The sequence below is a fragment of the Diadema antillarum genome, unplaced genomic scaffold (assembly GCF_040938485.1).
Source record: "Diadema antillarum isolate AM-2024a unplaced genomic scaffold, OU_Dant_1.0 seq00000389_RagTag, whole genome shotgun sequence".
Taxonomy (NCBI): domain Eukaryota; kingdom Metazoa; phylum Echinodermata; class Echinoidea; order Diadematoida; family Diadematidae; genus Diadema; species Diadema antillarum.
The window spans coordinates 428,049-448,040 of record NW_027271386.1 but is presented as its reverse complement, the minus strand read 5'-3'; the positions used below and the strand labels follow the sequence as shown (position 1 = coordinate 448,040).

General features: G+C 37.3%; 1 protein-coding gene across 1 annotated transcript in view; it reads left to right on the top strand.

Annotated features, from left to right (window-relative positions):
• Nucleotides 1-1,256: 1,256 nt before the first annotated feature.
• Nucleotides 1,257-19,992, top strand: part of LOC139731951 (alpha-2,8-sialyltransferase 8E-like) — a 30,660-nt gene continuing 11,924 nt past the window's right edge. The window contains exons 1-5 of the mRNA XM_071642822.1: nt 1,257-1,354; nt 8,561-8,822; nt 10,080-10,178; nt 11,427-11,552; nt 13,547-13,697. Coding sequence (XP_071498923.1) covers nt 8,623-8,822; nt 10,080-10,178; nt 11,427-11,552; nt 13,547-13,697 — 576 coding nt within the window. The 5' untranslated portion in view covers nt 1,257-1,354; nt 8,561-8,622. The remainder of the gene's footprint in view (nt 1,355-8,560; nt 8,823-10,079; nt 10,179-11,426; nt 11,553-13,546; nt 13,698-19,992) is intronic.

Sequence of the window (19,992 nt, the reverse complement as noted above, 5' to 3'; positions counted from 1 at the left end):
AGAATTACACTGCTATAGTGAGGTTCCTATGTCATCAACACTGTTCAGTGTAATTTGTTCAAGATTTTTTTTTTTTTTAGAGTATTGCTTTCTCTGCTCAAGTGCCACAATAAATTCCATAAATTTAAACATGGAGCTGTCGATTTATGTGCTACATGATGTGAAATTATGAAAATCGTCTGGAATGTCCCTTTAAAGCAACCGTGACATAACTTGTCTATACATGATATTTCTTTTTTTTTATTTCATTTCAAAACAATACAGATGAAGTTTGAAAACGTCCAAAAAAACTTGTAGGCCGTATATTTCATGTAATACAGTTTCTATAAGTGTTGCGTTTAAATATGATTGGCAGTAAATGTGGGTTTTTTTTTCGCCCTCTATCCTATAGCCTGAGATAAAGACATTCACGCAAATGTCTATTTTCAGATCGACAAAATGGCAGCCTCCATGCAGAAAGATGAATGGATGAAATCGGACAAAAATTAAGGGTTTTAGAGCAGAATTTGTGATTTGTGTAAAATTGTCTACGTATTTCCAGCTTTGACATTTAAAAGGCCAGGATTTAAAGGGACCCATGCAGGATTTTTGTTCATATAACAACTGGTAAAAAAAGGTATGCAAGCTTCGATCGTTGTAGGTCCATGCTTCGATAAACGAAGGAAGTCGTGTTGTTGCAGCATTACGTATGGATGGATACAGTATCAGTGTCGTGAGGTAGAAAGAAACGAGAAGGAAATCAAGAAAACTGACACCAGCTGCGAAACGCTTTATCAACAACTTCTGCGAACGGCAAGCGGGGTAGAGGCTACAGGAACGCAGCTAAAGCACTGAATTCAAGTGGGCTACTTGGAAATGGTGTGTCTTTCATTCCACGTCAAAGCCAGTGATTTCAGGAAGGAAATTCTGTTCCCTGGTATATTCGGGCAAAATTATTGTTAGTATTGTGTATTTACCATTATTATTGTACGAATACATCCATCCGGTCATTTTTTCAACGCACCCACCCCATAGTGCGGATAAAATTGCCATATGCAGGTGAGATACCGTTTTTCGTTTGCTTGATTGTCACTGGATGATTTTTGTACTTCCTGGTTTGATGCCTAGAATAGTGGTGACGCATACGCCACTATATTCGCGTATGCATCACAGAGAGCTGATCGCGTTGAGATCAGCATAGTAACGGGTCATACGTTTGAACTTCCATTATCTGATTAACGAACCGCCGGGCATTTTTGCTCGCATTGTACCCGAGGATTGCATTCAATTTCAACGTGATCTAGTTCGGCTCAGGCATATTCGCTCTACATAAAACCAGTAGATGCAAGACAACGATGTACTGATGTAACATTCGGTAAGTCAATTACACACTGTGGATGTCTCATGAATAATACTACATTATGTCTTCTTATTTAACATCATCAGTTTTTAGCAGGATTTCTCCCATTACTTTGACATCTTGGTTTGGTATGACACTTTTTACGTGTAGTTACGTGGGCATGTTCATGGTAATTCCTGATAATCATCAGCACATGTGGATAAAAGACATGTACGGCCGTGGCATCCTTGGACATAATGATTTAACAGACTTTAGACCAAGAGGGTTATGAGATGTAAAATGTGCTCTGAAAGATTAAGGTGAGTTGATATCATAAATCAAAAATCCGCCTGCGTGGATGACGCAGAAATTTGCCTCATATTAAAGCATAATACATTGTACAGTCTCCGAATGTTGGTACCACAAAAATAAGCACAGTGCATGCAAGATGGGTGTATACTAAATTTACCAATGTCGCTATACCCCGGAAAATGCCGCATCGAATCGAAATAATATAATGCCCCATAGCAGCTTTATTGTTTTTTATTCTTCTTCTTCTTCTTATTATTATTATCATAATGACTGTGATTATTATTATGATGATGCTGATTTATTATTATTATTATCATTATCATTATTATTATCATTATTATCCTTATTATTAGTACTAGTAGTAGTAGCAGTAGTAAATAGTATGGGTGCTGTTCGTTATTCCGAAGGTTCGTTATTCCGAAGGTTCGTTATTCCGAAGGTTCGTTATTCCGAAGGTTTGTTAATCCGAAACACACAAGTTCCCTATACGTAGAGGTTCGTTAATCCGAAAATGAAAAAGGGTTCGTTAATCCGAACATTTCTGGCGTTATTCCGAAGGTTCGTTATTCCGATGGCTCGTTAATCCGAAAATGAAATAGGGTTCGCTATTCCGAAGGCTCGTTTATCCGAAAATGATATATGGTTCGTTATTCCGAAGATCCGTTAATCCGAAAATGAAATAGGGTTCGTTATTCCGAAGGTTCATTGATCCGAAATGAAATAAGGTCCGCAATGAACCTTTGGAATAGCGAGCTTTGTGTCATTTTCGGATTAACGAACCTTCGGAATAGCGAACCTTATTTCATTTTCGGATTAATGAACCTTCGGAATAACGTAACTTATCACAATTTCGGATTAACGAACTTTCGGAATAACGAATCTTCGGAATAACGAACCTTTGGAATAACGAACCTTCGGACTAAAGAACCTTCGGAATAACTATTTGTAACCGCAGTAGTAGTACTATCATTATGGAGACAATGTTCAAACTATTCCTCATTGTGCTCACGTGTGTTTATTGGTAAAAATTAAGAGGGAGGGAAAGAAGATGGTGACGTCATCATTGCCTCTTTTATTTCTTTTCTGGTAATGCAGTTGCGATCTATATTATATACTATTTCGTTCAACTTTACTGTGGACATGCGTCATGCACGCACGCAGAAACTTGTGTAATTCTCTGATGACTTTCTAGTCATTCGTCTGATATTGATAAAACATCGTTCCTTCTGTTGATCCGAGTTTACCCTATATCACAAGGTAAACTCAGATCAACAGATTGAAAGATAAGCTAAACTGGACTTCTTAAGTAGGCCTGTATCTGTGAAGGATGCGTCATGTAGTCACACTTTTCAAGCGTGTCACAGGTGTAGAACATTATTATACCAGTACTTTGAATTTATGGGACTGACAGTTCCTGCCTTGCATTAGACCATGCCAGAGAACAGAGTGTACCGATTCGGGACACCTGTCACAGTGGGACCACGTCGCCATGTGGTCAAGAGCCACGGGGCGCCAAACAGAGCAAACCCTATCCTTCCCCGCACTATTGAACTGAACGCAACGGGACGTCCAGAGCGAACCATGCCGCGTAGATTCTGTATGATATCTGCATGGATTAGTTGATCTATGAAAGTTTTCAGCGGAAATTTGAAGGAAAGCTTTTACAGTGACCTCTCAAATAAAACTGTCAGTTAATTCACTTTTTCTTCAGCGAAAGCAGCATCAACTGGACTGTTTATATGTAATATATATATATATATATATATATATATATACATATATATTACAACCATATTATATACATATATTTGTTGTTCAGCATTCTTTATCATATCAATAAACAATGTAACACGAAAGGCCTAGGTTGTCTCCTGGATTGAACAGGAGGCACAAGGCAAAGACAAAGGACAATACAGAAAAACATGTAAATACATCATACATTGTAAAAAAACACACTCAGTTACAGTTACGTACTCACAGACAAATTTACCAAAGATACATTTATACACAAACAAATTAAAATATACAATACATATATTTCATTTCAAAACATAGCTGATTATCAAAATAATACAACTTCATCTCATTCTATTATTTTCACTTCTTTACGTTTTATATTACGTTATATATATATATATATATATATATATATATATATATATATATATTATATTTACGCAAATGTCATTACACAGAACAAATATCAATTCGTCAGCAAAAGTTAACTCTGGCTTTTTATACGGAGTAGGCAAACACAAATAGGGGTACGGGGTCAAGGTACCGTCCAATGAGAATAGACGGAGTGGGTTCCCGTGCTGACATACGTTTATGTGGTCATGCGTGATCCATCGACAAGTACCACACGGAGTACCACACGAGCCTGTGACATAGTACTAGTACCACACAGTTCCTGTGGTAACATATATTTGTGTGGTACATTGTGTGGTACCGACAAGTACCACAGGGAGTACCCTACAAGCCTGTGGTATAGTACCACACAGTTCCTGTGGTAACATCGATTTTGTGTGGTAGTGTAAATTGTGTGGTACCAACAAGTACCACAGGGAGTACCACAGGACATTTTTGTTAGGGTTATACACTATGTTCAAGCACCTTAAATGACAAAAAATACATGAAACCTCATATCAGTAGGATTACGCAGACAAGTAATCGGAATATAGTTAGTGCAGTACCACACAGTTCAGCTCTTGCTATTATAGGGACCGAATGAGAGCCACGGATGTATCGATGCGAAACGCTTTTGGAACGAAACCTCAGACAGAACACGCCCTTATTATACACTGTGTTAGACCGTGCCTCTATACGCAATGGGTTGATGATAGTACTGTTCGTCTGAAAAGGGCGGAACCAGATCTGACGCACTTAAAGTCAAGTGTTTACCATTGGGAGCGTTGATTTTAAAACTGTTCGAGATATCACACTGATGTGTGGGTCAGTTGTATCACAAAACATCCCACCATTTGAACATATTGCAATAAAGCTTAAAGTCTAAGGAGATATCATTATTTTACTCAATAAACCATATACTGTTTAGTCTAGAAACATAAAAAAAAACTATAGCCACTGTTCGCATTTTGTATATTTTACAATGCTCAACATTGATTATACTGATTCAAATTTTTACATTGGTTGTTTCTATCCCTAACGCACATTTTACAACTATTTTGAAGCACTAAAGCTGGATTTTTGTTTAATCTGCTGATGGTAAATAATACCTTTATTAAGCTATTGTGACTCGACGTCTGAACTTTGGACTCCGCTTTGTCATACCTTGGGACAATCCTTCGGTGGGGGAAGGAGTGGGGTGGGTGCAGGCTGCTCTCACACTACATAAGGCCTACAATACAATCACTCTGTTTCCCAAGCGATTATGTTATGATGGATTGTATGGTACGCACACGTGATTTCATCATGATCCTGATAGGAATCATAATAAGAGCACAAAAAGACCATCCAACACAATCTATTTTTCTCTGTTCATATTCATATTTGTTTATTTATTCGTTTTCAATTTATTTGTGGTCATTATCATAATTTTGATTATCATTATCATTATCATCATTATTATTACTTTTAGAGATGTTGAGGCTGCTCAATCAAACAGAATGAATGCTGCCTTCAGATTGAACATTGTTAGATTACCCTGAATTTGCATTTTTTGATACTTTAGAATAATTACTGTTTATAAAGATGGTGTGCATTATTTTTTTTGAGTGATCCATTTATTACAAGCCTTGCTTTTTTATGGACCACTCTTATCCATACTTTTCTGTCAAACTTCAAAGCATGCACTCTTCCTCCTTTGCCCTTTTCTCTGTCTTCCTCTGTCTTCCTGTCCCCCTCTGGCCTTTGACCTCTTATTTATTCTTTCCACGCGTATGTAAGAGAGCAGCTTTGTTTTTGTCTGTGTGTGCGTTTTGTGTGCGTAGTCGTTTTATGTTCTGTTTCCCGAGGACTATGTCAAATTGTCTTGTTGCATTATTACTATAAAGGGCTTTTTACACTTGCGTTTCTTAACCCCGGACTTTCTCTGACCCAGGACTATCGTTAGTCCCGTACCAATTTTTTCAGCTTTTTACACTCGCCAATTAGTCCCGTACTATCTCTTGTCCGGGGCTAAGGAGAAAACTGACCTTTTTACACTCGTATTTCTTAGCCCCGGACTTTCCAAACCACATGAATATTCATAATTACGCTGTGTACTGTACACGTACACGCACGCACCGGCAGCACTTGATTACCTCGTTTCTGATTGGTCAGTGAGGGTCGGACTTCGTCTCCGTCGCTTAGCCCAGGATTATTTTTTCGTTCTGTTTACACTCACTTGCTTGGCACCGCAATTGCGGTGCTAGCACCGCAATTTCGGTGCTAACCCCTGCTATTTTGCAGGGCCAGATAGTACCGTACTATCGGTGGGGCTAGCCCACTTTGGCAAAAACGAGTGTAAACAGAAAGTGGGCTAAGGATAGTCCCGTACCAACGGTGGGGCTAAGGCCCCCCCCCCCCCTTAGCCCCACCGTTGGTCCGGGGCTAAGCAAAAAATTTACAAGTGTAAAAAGCCCTTAATTTTCACGACTCACGAGGGGACTGCATTCTACAAGCTTGGCTTTTTAGCAGTCCCCTCCATTTCCGACCTTTTCTTTCTTATGATTCAGTCACATTTTGCCAATGTATTTTTTCAACTAGTATGTTTATTGATTCATGTAAACAAATGTCGTGTATCTAAATTTCATTTGGAAATGTAATAGTTACATTGTACTTAATTTGTTCATATGAAATTGTCATATTATATGCTTTGGTCGGAAATGAAATAAAAATGAAATGAAATGAATGCATAGTAGATATTCTATTCAAGTGTATATGCCTCTTCTACGATTCACATTGCGTTATGTTATTTCAATCGATCAAATAATATGATTGTTTCATGGATGCTTTGTATTCTGTATCACTCTTTTTGTTGGATGAAAAATGAACTGAATCGAATCCAAGTAAATTGAATCAGTTCCAGCCCTGAAAAGCCTTTCACTATTAAAGGCACCCCCTCCAATTAAGCACCAACGCACTGATGATGAAAATGATATACATACTGAGTAACGGGGAAGCCTCTTGCAGCGTTTGGTGTTAATATCATTTATTCATCAGAAAGTATGGCCAAAGCTTTCCGATATATATGATCCCAAACTCGGTGATCGTCATCACAATAAGAAGTAATGTATGAAGCGAGCCACTTTCCGAGGCTGCTGTTATGGCAACGGCATTTGCGTGCGTCGAATTACCGCGCCAGTTGCGACAGTTGCACTTTCTCGTATTAACGGTGCAGCAAAAATTCGTGTTAGCACTATATTAAAAGCTTAGCCGATTAGACAATGAAATATTTATGATCCACAAGACATTGGGCTTTGTTCGCACCTCCAAAGTGATGGCACGTTCAACTCTCTGTATCTTCATTGTCATGATCTATGCGAAGTAATCATGATCCCGTTCGTAATTCAAAAGGTCACAGGGGATATTTTTCCAGTATGCCTGATTATTCCCGAGAAAGTCAATGCCGTCATGTCGACGGTAATGGGTCATTTATCGCATGTTGAGTGTCATGGGGAAAGCAAATTATATAGTTTATAATTCCATTCCTTCTTCAGGCTTGTAAAACATACCAAAATCCAATAAAATCAGACAATAGGGCCTACAATGATGAAGAGCGGTGCATGAGGTTTGGCGAGAATGAGGATTATGCGTATATTATACAGGGTGGCCCAAAAAGAACGGAACACCTAAAATCTCTCATTTTAGCTATATTGTTGCTAATATCTCACTATTTTGCATAGTATCGGAAAGGTCATTTCTTTTCCAATATAATGACACCAAGTTCTTTCATTTTGGTTAATGCGTTGTGATTTTAGAATCATTTTTGTCAACCCTTGCAATTTTCAAAATTTGATTATTTTGGACTCTCAGAGAGACCGAAACCAGCTAGAATTCGGCTTGCCATAGAACCAGATACGTTCACAATGTGTGGAATATGGTTGTCATTGTCCGTTACCATTGTGAATAAGACGACCTGACGACAATAACTTCGTCCGCCCCACCGCAGCGTTCACAATGTGCGGAATGTGGGGCGGACAGTGTTATTGTCGTCAGGTCGTCGCATTCACAATGGTAACGGACAATGACAACCATACGAAGTATTCCACACATTGTGAACGTAACTGGTTCTATGGCAAGCCGAATTCTCGCTGGTTTCGGTATCTCTGAGAGTGCAAAATGATAACATTTTGAAAATTGCAAGGGTTGACAAAAATGGTCCTAGAATCATAACGCATTCACCAGAATTAAAGAACTTGGTGTCATTTTATTGGAAAAAGAATGGCCTTTCCAAAAGCATGCAAAATAAGACATATCTGCAATAATGTTGCTGAAATTAAAGATCTTAGCTGTTCCGTTCTTTCTGGGCTACCCTGTATATATATATATATATATATATATATATATATATATATATATATGTATACAGTATATATATATATATATATATATATATATATATATATGTATACATACTTTTTTTATATATATATATACTTAAATCATCAAATTCTGCCAATCACTGACTATAGTATGTAAAACGTAGGCCTCCTTTCTATTTTTGACTTAACTGAATCTGAGCGGTGTTCGTCATTGTTCGTCAAGTTTGATAGGAAATTTAGGCCAATGCACAACAATCTGGGGTTAGTGATATACATGGCTTAGCGGAAATTTTGAATATCGAATAATTTCCCATTTAATCTCTATGTGTCCGATTGCACATTATGTTCGGACGCCAGTTGGCCTGATGAAAACGGTATGAAAAATGTTGATGTATCTATGCGTTTATGAAGTAACCAATTGCTTATTTTATCTATGTGTAAACAGGAGGATCAATTTCAAGATTCTAGATTCCAGAATCAAAAAATCCAGATTCTTCATTGAGCAAGATGCCTGGTGGTGCCAAACACAACGCGTTGTTCATTGGATATCTATTCTCCCTCAGCTTCATTGTGTGTTTATGTGTGCTGATCTCATCTACTGGCACTCCACCCGTCGTGAAAAAGCCGATTCGCAGCCAGAAAGATGGCGAGCTCGAACAACATCTGAGGGAATTCGGTGGCGACGAATTATTAGTCATTCCAAATTGGTAAAGTTAATGAGAAATTCCTATGTCTTCTCCCTGTGAGAAAAACAAAAGAATTGTGATCCCAAGAGCAGACAAAGCTGAATTGAATTGCAAAACAAAGCAACGCACATGATTAGTATCCTTCAAACTACTACAAAAATATTTCTTTCACCTTTACCCCCCCACCCCCCACCCCCCCCCCCACAAACTAGGTGAGTTTGCAATGTAACTATATGTATTGAGTATATTCAGCTGTAACTGTATCCCTATAGCTGGTGTTGTATTAACACAAAATAGAGGATAAGAAACTGAAAATTCAAAATAGAAAATAACATATAGAAGAGGTGTATTGGTTTTGATCATATATTATAGATAACAAGAATCATTCTTACAATAAGAATAGCAAACATCAGATTACAACGGCAGGTGACGCATTGTTTGAAGGATATCGAAGTAGGTTACTAGTATTGTATCATAATTTAGGGGCAGATAAAGAGCATTGCAGACCTTCTCTTGAAATCCGATTGTATGAGGTATTTGAAAAATTGGATATGGCTTTATGAAAACCATATTACGAATGTATCTCTATGTGCCACGTTCGCACGCCCGACTCTTATTGAAGGCATGCCATTTTCTCTCGTTTATTAAGTACTTTGCTAGAAGGCACAACCCCGCATCGTATAAAAATCACAATATTTCCACGAGCAATTACACTCTCAGTGCCCTCAATAGAGCGTAGACTACATTACTGTATTAAAAGGAGAGGGCTTTTTGTCTCTTTATTTTTAATACAAACTGAATTCTCTAATAATTGTTAGGGTAATCACTCTCATCTTCTCCTTTTATCCATTAAGTGATTTAAAATCAGTTATTTCTCTTCAAAGAGCATATCAGATGCCCATCACCCAAAAAGCTTGTAATATGTACGATATAATCTGATATAATGTACCAGAGAATTATTAGTAATACGTTGCTGAATACAGTTGTGCTTATTATGTGTTTGTTTAGAAGAAAACATGCACCGATAAGCATTATATATATATATATATATATATATATATATATATATATATATATAATATTATACCGGGATATTCAAATGTTCTTATCCGTATAATTCCTGGTTCAGTTTGCCTCTTGCTGAAAGTCAACTGGGTTTCGTGTTTTTCTATTGTCCTAAACATTGCGGCAGAGCAGGTATAGATTAATATATATATATATATATATATATATATATATATATATATATACATATTTGTTCATTGCAATCCCCAACAGCACCTGTCTATTGCCAGATGACAATGGTACAGATACAGAAAACAAGACGGTCACGAAGGTTTCCAAGGTTTCCAGCACGAAGCTGAAAGGGAAGAATATGTAAGACTTTATTTTTTCATATATATATATTTCATTAAAGGAAGTGTTCATCAGATCTTTTCAACATGTCGTCTGTGCACAAACGTATAACAGTCATGTAGTCTGGCATTTGATAAGCAGTGATAAGTGTCTCAACTTTCATGTTTTGTTGAACCAATTATGTATATTTATAGCGTTAAACTGTCGTGTCATAATCATGCACAGACAGCGACATCCAATGAATTTATGTGGATCGGTCTATCTTTTTTTTTTCTTTCTCTCTCTCTCCATATATATATATATATATATATATATATACATATATATATATATATATATACACATATATATATATATATATATATATATATATATATATATATTATATATAATACATGTACAGTGGGCTCCCGTTATAACGAAATCCGCGGCACCGGCAGTTTTCTTTCGTTATAACCGAACAAAAAAAAAAAAAAAAAAAAAAAAAAAAATACAGCGGATAATGTTGAGGCCAGAATTTTTACTTCGTTGTAACCGGAATTGCGTTATAGCCGTGTTCGTTATGAGGGGAGTGCCCTGTATATAATATTCATTCATTCATGCTTTTATTGTCATTTCCAATCAATATACATAGGTAATACAAACGTCAAATGATAACATATCTTGTAGCATATAATACATCTTGTTTCATTAAGAACTTGGTGGAAATGAAAATAGAGGGGCTGCTAAAAAACGAACTTGTATAGTGCAGTCCCCTCACTTACTCACATTACATTACTACAATACATTAATACATAGCTTACAAAACTACAATACATGTACCGAACAAGTTAATCACTGGAAGATGTACACTCTTCATTACATCGATGATAACATGAGGGACTATGAAGATTTTGATTTTAAAACGAGTTAACCCCATTCTTGTCAATTTTAGGTATTTTGGTATGCCGACAAATCCCAAAATGTACAGATGTTTTTCTTTACTTTTAATGCAAGACTATTTCCTTGTTAATTCAACGTGTGAAGTATCATTAGAAAGGTTTTATTTTGCTCTATAACTGATGATAAAATTACATTAAAATTTTTGAAAATGACACTTAGCCCGTTTTGCGGTCGAATTCTTCATATAGTTAGGCAATATGAGAAACTATGACGTTGGCCTGGTTGTCTTGAGCGCGGATCCACGATAGAACTGGATACAATTTTTAAAAAATGACATCAGTCCGATTATGGTTTACGGTCGTATCCAATGTTTGCGCTGCATTTCAGACCGGAAAATGCTCTTACTAGTGCCTTGTGGAATTTCAAAGACACGGGTGATCAACAACTTTACCTCTACGAAAAACTGTTAATGAAAAACTGGACAATCAATGTCACCAACATTGATGCACTGAGGTAAGAAAGCTTTGTAATCACTTCGATATCTAACCACCCTTATTATTTCTCTCTGATCGTATTTTCAGCTGGGTTACATTCTTGCCTTATGCGTGTTAGTTCGTCTTAGATTAACATAAACTCTTGCCCATGTGCGACTTGAATATCGTTGAAGGTATTGCAATTTTTGTCATGACGAAGCATTAAAGGTAGGGGATACCTTTTACAGACCTCCCAAAATGCAGCAAAACATTAAATATGAACCTCAGGGGACTTGCTTAGGCCACTGCTTAGAAATTTGGAAGTCAACAGTTATCTAAAATTTGAATAATGCACAAAACTTAACTACTCAGTAGTTCTGTGTGTCAGCCACACTTAAGCCTTTTTGTTGCATTCTTCTGTATTTGTAATCTATAAACACAAATCTAAAAGTACAAGAGCTGATGTAATAACATATAGAGTGTGTGGTAAGAATGTATATAGAAATGTTTGTAAGTGTTGATGAACTTTCTTCACAAAATATACATGATGGACACACATGCAGTACATGGGTCTGCAAAGGTAGCCTAGTAATGTACTGGAATTTACGGTGAGCCCCGAAAACAATTCAATTCAAAATCTAACCGTCAAAAAAATGTACTAAATGTTACCTTCCAATTTCAATACTTTATGGGAGTTTCTAGAATGATATTCTCTTCAACCTACCACTGTATTTATACAACTCTTCATTTAAGGCGTGCAAATGGGATTCCCTACCTTTAAAAGTCTTTCGGGAACAAGAAACCTAACATCATTAAAGTCCCTCAAAAGTACTTCAAAATGATTGGTATTTTATTCATAGATCTCAAAAGTAGATTATATTATTCAGATTGCAATGCTTATAAGTCTGAACACAATTTAATGTTTTTTTAAACAACTTACTTCCATGGGATAACCTAAGTAACTGAATTCATATTCAAAACATAGATTTGACAGAATTTCTTCATTTCATGGTTAAGAATATTCATCAATATACTTTTGATTCCAGACTGTAGCACTTTGCATGTCTTATACTTTGATGCTCGCCTGTATCCTTGTGAATAGACAAAGGTTATAAGTCCATGAGTCCTTTTTACTGATTCTGAAATATATTTTCAATGTAATTTTGTCAACCTTAACTTGTGTAGATAGCAGAGCCAACTCTCAGTTTCATTGGTCCCAATACTTGCCAAAAGAGGTGAATGTATAAAGTAAATGCGGAATGAACACATGTCAGTATCCAAAACCATGAGAAGATTTCTCTCTGCAATAGATAAAGTCAGGTTTGCTATCGTTCAGATGTATATTGATAATATTCACCTTCCTTTTGAGAGAAGTAGCGATAAATGACATTTTCTGTAATAAACATGTTTTGTGATATAAACTTATTCTTAAAGGCATTGTATACCAGTGCATATGAAACAAAAACCCGGCCTTAGTGCTTTAAAATTGTTCTGAAAGGTGCAGACCTGAGGGGAGAAAAAAAAAATCAATAGAAAAATTTTAATTTGTATAATCGATATTAAGTATTGTGAAATATCCAAAATGTTAACAATAATTACAATAAGAATGTTTCTAGAATAAACCGTCTACAGTTATTGTTTCATCGGAAAAATAGTGATATTTTCTTATATTTTAGGCTTTATTGCGAAATTTGTATATGGTAGGATGTTTTAAGATACATTGACCTACACATATGCATCAAACATGATATCTCGAACATTTGTTAATGGTTCAACCAGTACCTTGAACATGTTCTCTTTTAACATTTCACATTCATTGCAGCTGAAGAGTGGTTTCATTGATAATATTGCCCCCATTCAAGTGCAAAGAGTTTACTGGCAGGTGTAAAGGCCATTAAAACGATACCGCCAAAACGGAATCCAGTGTACGTTAAGTCTTCCGAAACGTACACCTGTACTCTGGTGTCATCCTGAGACTAATCCCCAAAATGACTGATGTTTCATCTTTTTATCCCTGTTTTCATTTACGTCCAGAACTGAAATGACTAGTTTTCATCAGAAACTCAGTGGAGAGTACCTGATGATGACTCAAACAAACGTGAAGCGTCAGGAGAAGATGAAATATGTATACAGAGACAAGATGAGAGTCACCGTGTCAAACGATTTCTTTAACAGGCTACCGAAGGTGAGTTACATTTGGTGTAAAAGTTGGGACCGTTGGGATTCATGGTTGCTTCGACTATCGTTGCCCACAAGAAGACACTGAAAAACCACGAGTGGCGCCCGGAAGTGAATGGCTTTATTTGCGCTTCTTTGCACAAAAGAAGAGTACGCGCTCATTGTAGTCTAGCAGCCAGAAAGGGTCCCCGTGCACCCCCCCTAAAACAAAATTCTACGATATGTTTGAAGATCGTCAGAACCTGTATTTTCCGAATCCGGTTGTCGCCAGCGGAAAAAAAGGTTGCGCGCGCGTCTTATTTGCATATTTCTAAGATGGCCGCCGCCCGTTGCTAGGAGACGGATTATTTTTGAATAACTTTAGTTAGGAATAACAAATTACCATAAAAATGGTATCATTTTGAAGAGAATTAAATTTCCTACAAGCTGATACCCCATTTGATGGGATAAATAGTTGTTGTCATGAAATATTAAGGAAGGAATTATGTTTTTTAGCATTTTTCTAAAAAGATAGGGAATTTGGTTATAATGTTCTTTTCCATACATCTAATATGCATTTACAAATAACATTTGAAATTTCCTAAAATTATCCCCCAGTCATAGCTATTATCATGTGAAAACGGCTTTCCAATACACCAATTCCTTTAAAAGTTACACGACATTAAAGGGGATAAGGTTCAATAGGTTTTACAGCAATATTATTTTAAGGGTTATAATGTCTCCGCGCGCAATTGCGTAGGTTCTGTATCTGGGGTTTGTTGTAGATCACTGCTATCTATTGATCAAATCTCATCGAAATCGGCGAAGAAAGAAAGAAAAATTACACTTTCTATTCCTTATATGAAATAAAAATGTTTTTTTTTTCTATTCTGTGTTACCAAACTCAATCCATTCAGCTTCCCATATGAACAGTTTCTTGTCTTTTTGGATTCCCTCCAAAATCACAACTTATCTGATATTAAAAAGTTAAAGAAAAAAATTTGACGTGACAGTTTCCTCTTATTGGAAGATTAAAGTGAAAAAAAAGAAGAATCTTATGCTAAAAGCCCTAAGAAATAAAGAACTTGTTAAATGGCCTTTCAGAGTTTAAAATGAAACATGGCTATCTTACTTTTTCATAACAAAATGAAGGGAAGTATCTGTGTAGTTCATGTCGGCCCATACTGGGTTACTATTCTTCAGAAATGATCCCCGTGCACCCCCCCCCAAAAAAAAAAAATCTACAATGTGTTCGAAGATCGTCAGAACCTGTATTTTGCGAATCTGCTTGTCGCCAGCGGAAAAAGGGTTGCGCGTGCGTCTAATTTGCATACTTCTAAGATGGCCGCCGCCCGTTGCTAGGATACGGATTATTTTTGAATAACTTTAGTTAAGAATATCAAATTACCATAAAAATGGTATCATATTAAAGAGAATTAGATTTCCTACAAGTTGATACCCCGTTTTATGTAATAAATAGTTGTTGTTATGAAATACTAAGGAAGGATTTTTTTTTTACATTTTTCCCAAGAAATACAGATTTCAGTAATGTTTTTTCCATACATTTAATTTCTGTTTACAAATAACATCGGAATTTTCCTTAAGTTAAACCCCATAAATAAGTATTATTATGTGAAAGCGGCTATTCAATACACCAATTCCTTTAAAAGTTACACGACATTAAAGGGAAAAGGTTCAATACGGTTATACAGAAATTTAAGGGTAATGTCGACGGCCGCACTTGCGTAACGCGTGTAATACTATAATAATCATTGCAAGTATGAGACCCTATCACTTCTTACATCCAAATTATTGATTAAATATCATTACATCTTGTGGAATATGAAAGCAAATTAAATCTTTTATTCGCTATCACCTTTGATCTACTCAGCTTCACTTTTAGTTTACGTCTTTTTTCATCAAATAGAATAAAGGCCTTACGAGAGGTGTAATTTCATGACGGCCGAAACGGGCTTACCTGGATAGGGGTTTCCAACATATCGATATTAATCAAACTTCTCTTCATCAACTCTCATTCTTCTGATCATCTTCACACACATACTCACACCTCCAATATCACACACAGGCATTCATGCACGGGAAATGAGCTCAGTCGTGAATTTCGTGAATTTATTCAATACGCCATTAATGCATTCATGGAACATCAAACTCGAATGCTTTATTTAGATGTCGAAATAAGAGTTACATGTATACCGCACAAGCGAAATATTTCTCACCATGCTCTAGCAGGAAATCAATTTATTTTTTTAAGATAAGATCGCACATACGTGTTCTCATTCTTTGGTGGTTCGCCTGATGGTTTTTAAACATATTGCTCACACGTTTATTATTGCCAAGAAACTAATAGATAGATTACAAATACCAAGGAATGGCATTGATAAAAACGAATAGTTGCAAGTCAAATCCAGTCGCTTTCAAATTCTGTTTTTTTTTATAAAAAATGATTTCATGCACTTAACTTTATTACATGGGTTGATTTAAATGCAATACAACGTAAACTTGGTTGTTGAATCCGTTAGGAGTGACTAATAATCAATATTATACAAAAATGAGAGAGAGAGAAAAAAAAATGTTATGGTTAAGTAGACCATGGATCTATAAAACATGAGGGAAATGTCTGAGGGAACATTAACCATGCATGCGTGTATGTATGTATGTGTGCATGTATATACTATAACTATGTATATATAATATATCTATATCTATATATAAATATATAAATATATATATATATATATATATATACATATACATATATATATATATATATCACGTTTATATTTATGCAGGTTTGTATACTTTTGTGTTGTGTGTGTTTGTGTTCAAGGATGTTTGTGTATGACTAATGTGTTAAACATTAGACATATTCAGAGTGTAAATGTTTAACCACAACGAATACAATATTTTCATGTTTTCCACAGAAATTAGACATCTATTATAATTAGATAAATTTACTAAAATGATTTGAAGTGTATCTGCTATAGGCGCATCTGACGTGCAATCCACTTTATAGAGCGCATGTAAGTTCCGCTGGAATAACAACTCATGCATGAGTTAAATACACCATCCAATGTTTTCAGATATCCATGCCCTACTCGTCCGCCGGTCCTTTTTAGATAGAGTAACTATAAATGTGCATGATCGATACCCAAAAGATTATTGACATTGCACGTTAAACACTTTCACTAGGTTGCCATTGTCGCGAGTCTCGATATGCTAATACATGTATACTATCTACCACAAATCGATTCTTAGTCTACGAGTGACCGTGGTGATCTTATCATGGCTTATCACATCTTGAGGTCTATGGTGGTAATCGTGTTGATCGTAGAAGAATTATTGGACTGTTTGAAAAATTACTACGATCAACACAATGTCTTTGACTGACATCAAGATTTGATTATCTGATGATCAGCACGATTAGTCCGCGAGTAAGACCACGATTTCGGGCGAATCGAGAAAGTGGACCCAGCTTAGTGAATGCCACGAGAGTGGAAACGTACCATAAGGATAATCAACACGACAGTTTCAATACCGTACATATCAATATTTACATATCTTCCGAGATTACTTCACCTATGTAATCTAGATTCTTTTGTATGCCTCCGCCAAGAAGTGGTGCCGGAGGCATTATGTTTTCGGGTTGTCCGTCCTTCCGTCCGTCCTTCTCTCCGTCCGTAATGAATTTTGTGGACAGCGTAACAAAAAAAAAAAAAAAAAAAAAAAAAAAAACCCTGAAATTTGGCATGTATGTGTATTGGGGGTGAAATTCTGCCTATCAACTTTTGGGTGCACATGCTCAAGGTCAAAAGTCAAAAGGTCGAGGTCAAATGCTTAAAATTTCACTATTTCCCTCATATCTCTGCAATGCCTAAAGATATTTTCTTGAAACTTAGTGTATACAGGTATTACCCAATTAAAATTCACTGGTAAAAGTTTGGGGTCATAAGGTTAAGGTCAAATGTGAAAAGGTCAAGTGAAAATGTTAAAATTTTACTTTTTTTCTCTGTATCTTGGATATTGTTCAAGGTATCTTCATGTCAGGTCAGGATGATCTGCTACTGGTACCCTGTAGCCCAGTACAACCTGTTTCAGGGTCGGATTGTCGGCGACTAAACCGGCAAACCCACCAGTCTCCAACTGGAGAATGGTGAGGAGGGTGGCTGGACACCCTGGTGGAACTAAAAACAAGATCTATCTTAAGGGCATCGACTCTGGAGAGTCAACGATGGCCATCCAGCAATGCAGAAGGACCCGGCCACCCACTGCATTTTCTTGGCCACGATAGTTCTTATGAGAGTTCGTAAACATTGTGGAAAACCGGCATCTGATGGTGGGACCCGCAGGCCAGATGATGCGTCAATGGCTACTGGGGAAGAGGAGCGTGTTGCACCGACTAGGCACAGCTGTAAGGACGCAGAATATACTGCCGATAATCCTGTGCATGAAAGGAGCAGCACAAACCTGAGAAAACCTAGAATTATAGGGACATGGAATGTTCAAGGAATGAATGCTGACAAGATGGAGATCATCATAACCCGAATGGGAGAACAAAATATCAGTGTGCTTGGTATTTCAGAGACTTGGTGGCTCAACCAAGGTCGTTTCACTACCGAAGATGGCTACACAGTTGTGTATTCAGGCAAAGACGGCGGAAAGAGGGAACACGGAGTAGGCTTCATCCTGGACAAAAACTCGGCTAAGTCTTTCTTGGGTTTCAACCCAATAAGCAAAAGAATTATTACTCTCAGACTGGAAGGTCACCCATTTAACATCTCCGTCATCCAGGTCTATGCGCCAACATCTACTGCATCTGATGAAGCCATGGAAGACTTATGATCAGCTCCAAGATACTCTTGACAAGATTCCGAACAAAGATGTTCTTGTGATAATGGGAGACTGGAATGCAAAAATTGGCAAATCAGTGACCAAGTCTAAGATCGTCGGAAAATATGGATTGGGAGAAAGAAATGAACGTGGAGATAGTTTGGAAGATTTCTGCCAAGCTAATGACCTGATTGTTGGAAACACTTTCTTCCAGCAGCACCCCCGAAGACTATGGACATGGAAGAGCCCCGGGGACAATGTAAGAAACCGGATTGACTATATTCTCGTTAAAAGAAGATGGCGCTCTTCACTGCTCAGTGTTCGGACAAGACCAGGTGCAGACTGTGGGAGTGACCACCAGCTTCTGGTTGCACAGCTGAAACTAAAGCTCAAAGTAAAGAAGAAAGAGACACCACCATTAAGGTTTGATGTAGACAACATACCGGAACAGTACACTGTTAGTGTGAGCAATAGATTTCAGGCACTTCTTCAGATTGATGATGAAGAGCTGTCTCCCAATGAACTGTGGGAAGGAATGAAAGAAGCAGTGTTAAGCACAGTTAAGGAGGTCATCCCAAAGAAGAAGAAGAAGAAGCAACCATGGTTATCCAGAACAACATTAGAACTGACAAGAGACAGGATGCGAGGAAGAGAGGGGATATGGCTGAGTGGCGAAGACAACACAAAGAAGTGTCAAAAGCAGTTAGAGCTGATCAACGTGCCTTCGTTGAGAGAAAATGTGAGGAGATAGAAAGAGCAGGGAGTGATTCTAAGAGGGTGTATGCTCTGGTCAAAGAAAATGACTCAAAAACCATCAGCAAGGTCAGATGTCATCAATGACAGAAATGGTACCACCTTAACAGAGAGCACAGACATAAAGAACAGATGGGCCTAGTACTGCAAGGAGCTCTACGAGCAGAAGACCCAGGCAGACTCTGCCAACAGCAACCTAGGGGAACAAGAGTTAGAACCACCCCCGTTATTGGAGGAAGTGCGCCAAGCAATGAGAGAAATTAGGAACGGGAAATCACCAGGCTGGGATGATATCCCAGGCGAGTTATGGAAAGCCTCTGGTGAGGAAGGCATAAACATCACGTGGAAACTATGTGACAGAATCTGGAGGAATGTAGAATGGCCCGAGGACTGGGGAAGAGCGGTCTTTATCCCGATACCTAAAAAAGGAAATGTAAAGGAGTGCTCAAACCATCGCACCATTAGTTTGATAAGCCATGCCAGCAAAATACTACTCAAGATCATCAACAACAGAATGAAACGACAGATGGAAAATGAGATATCTGAAGAGCAGGCTGGTTTTAGAGCAGGAAGAGGCACGAGAGACCATATCATCAACATCAGAAACATCATTGAGAATTGCCGAGGACACTCTGTACCACTCTACCTGTGCTTTATAGATTACAGCAAAGCCTTTGATTGTGTCTGTCATGCAAAATTATGGAACACTATGAGAGAAATGG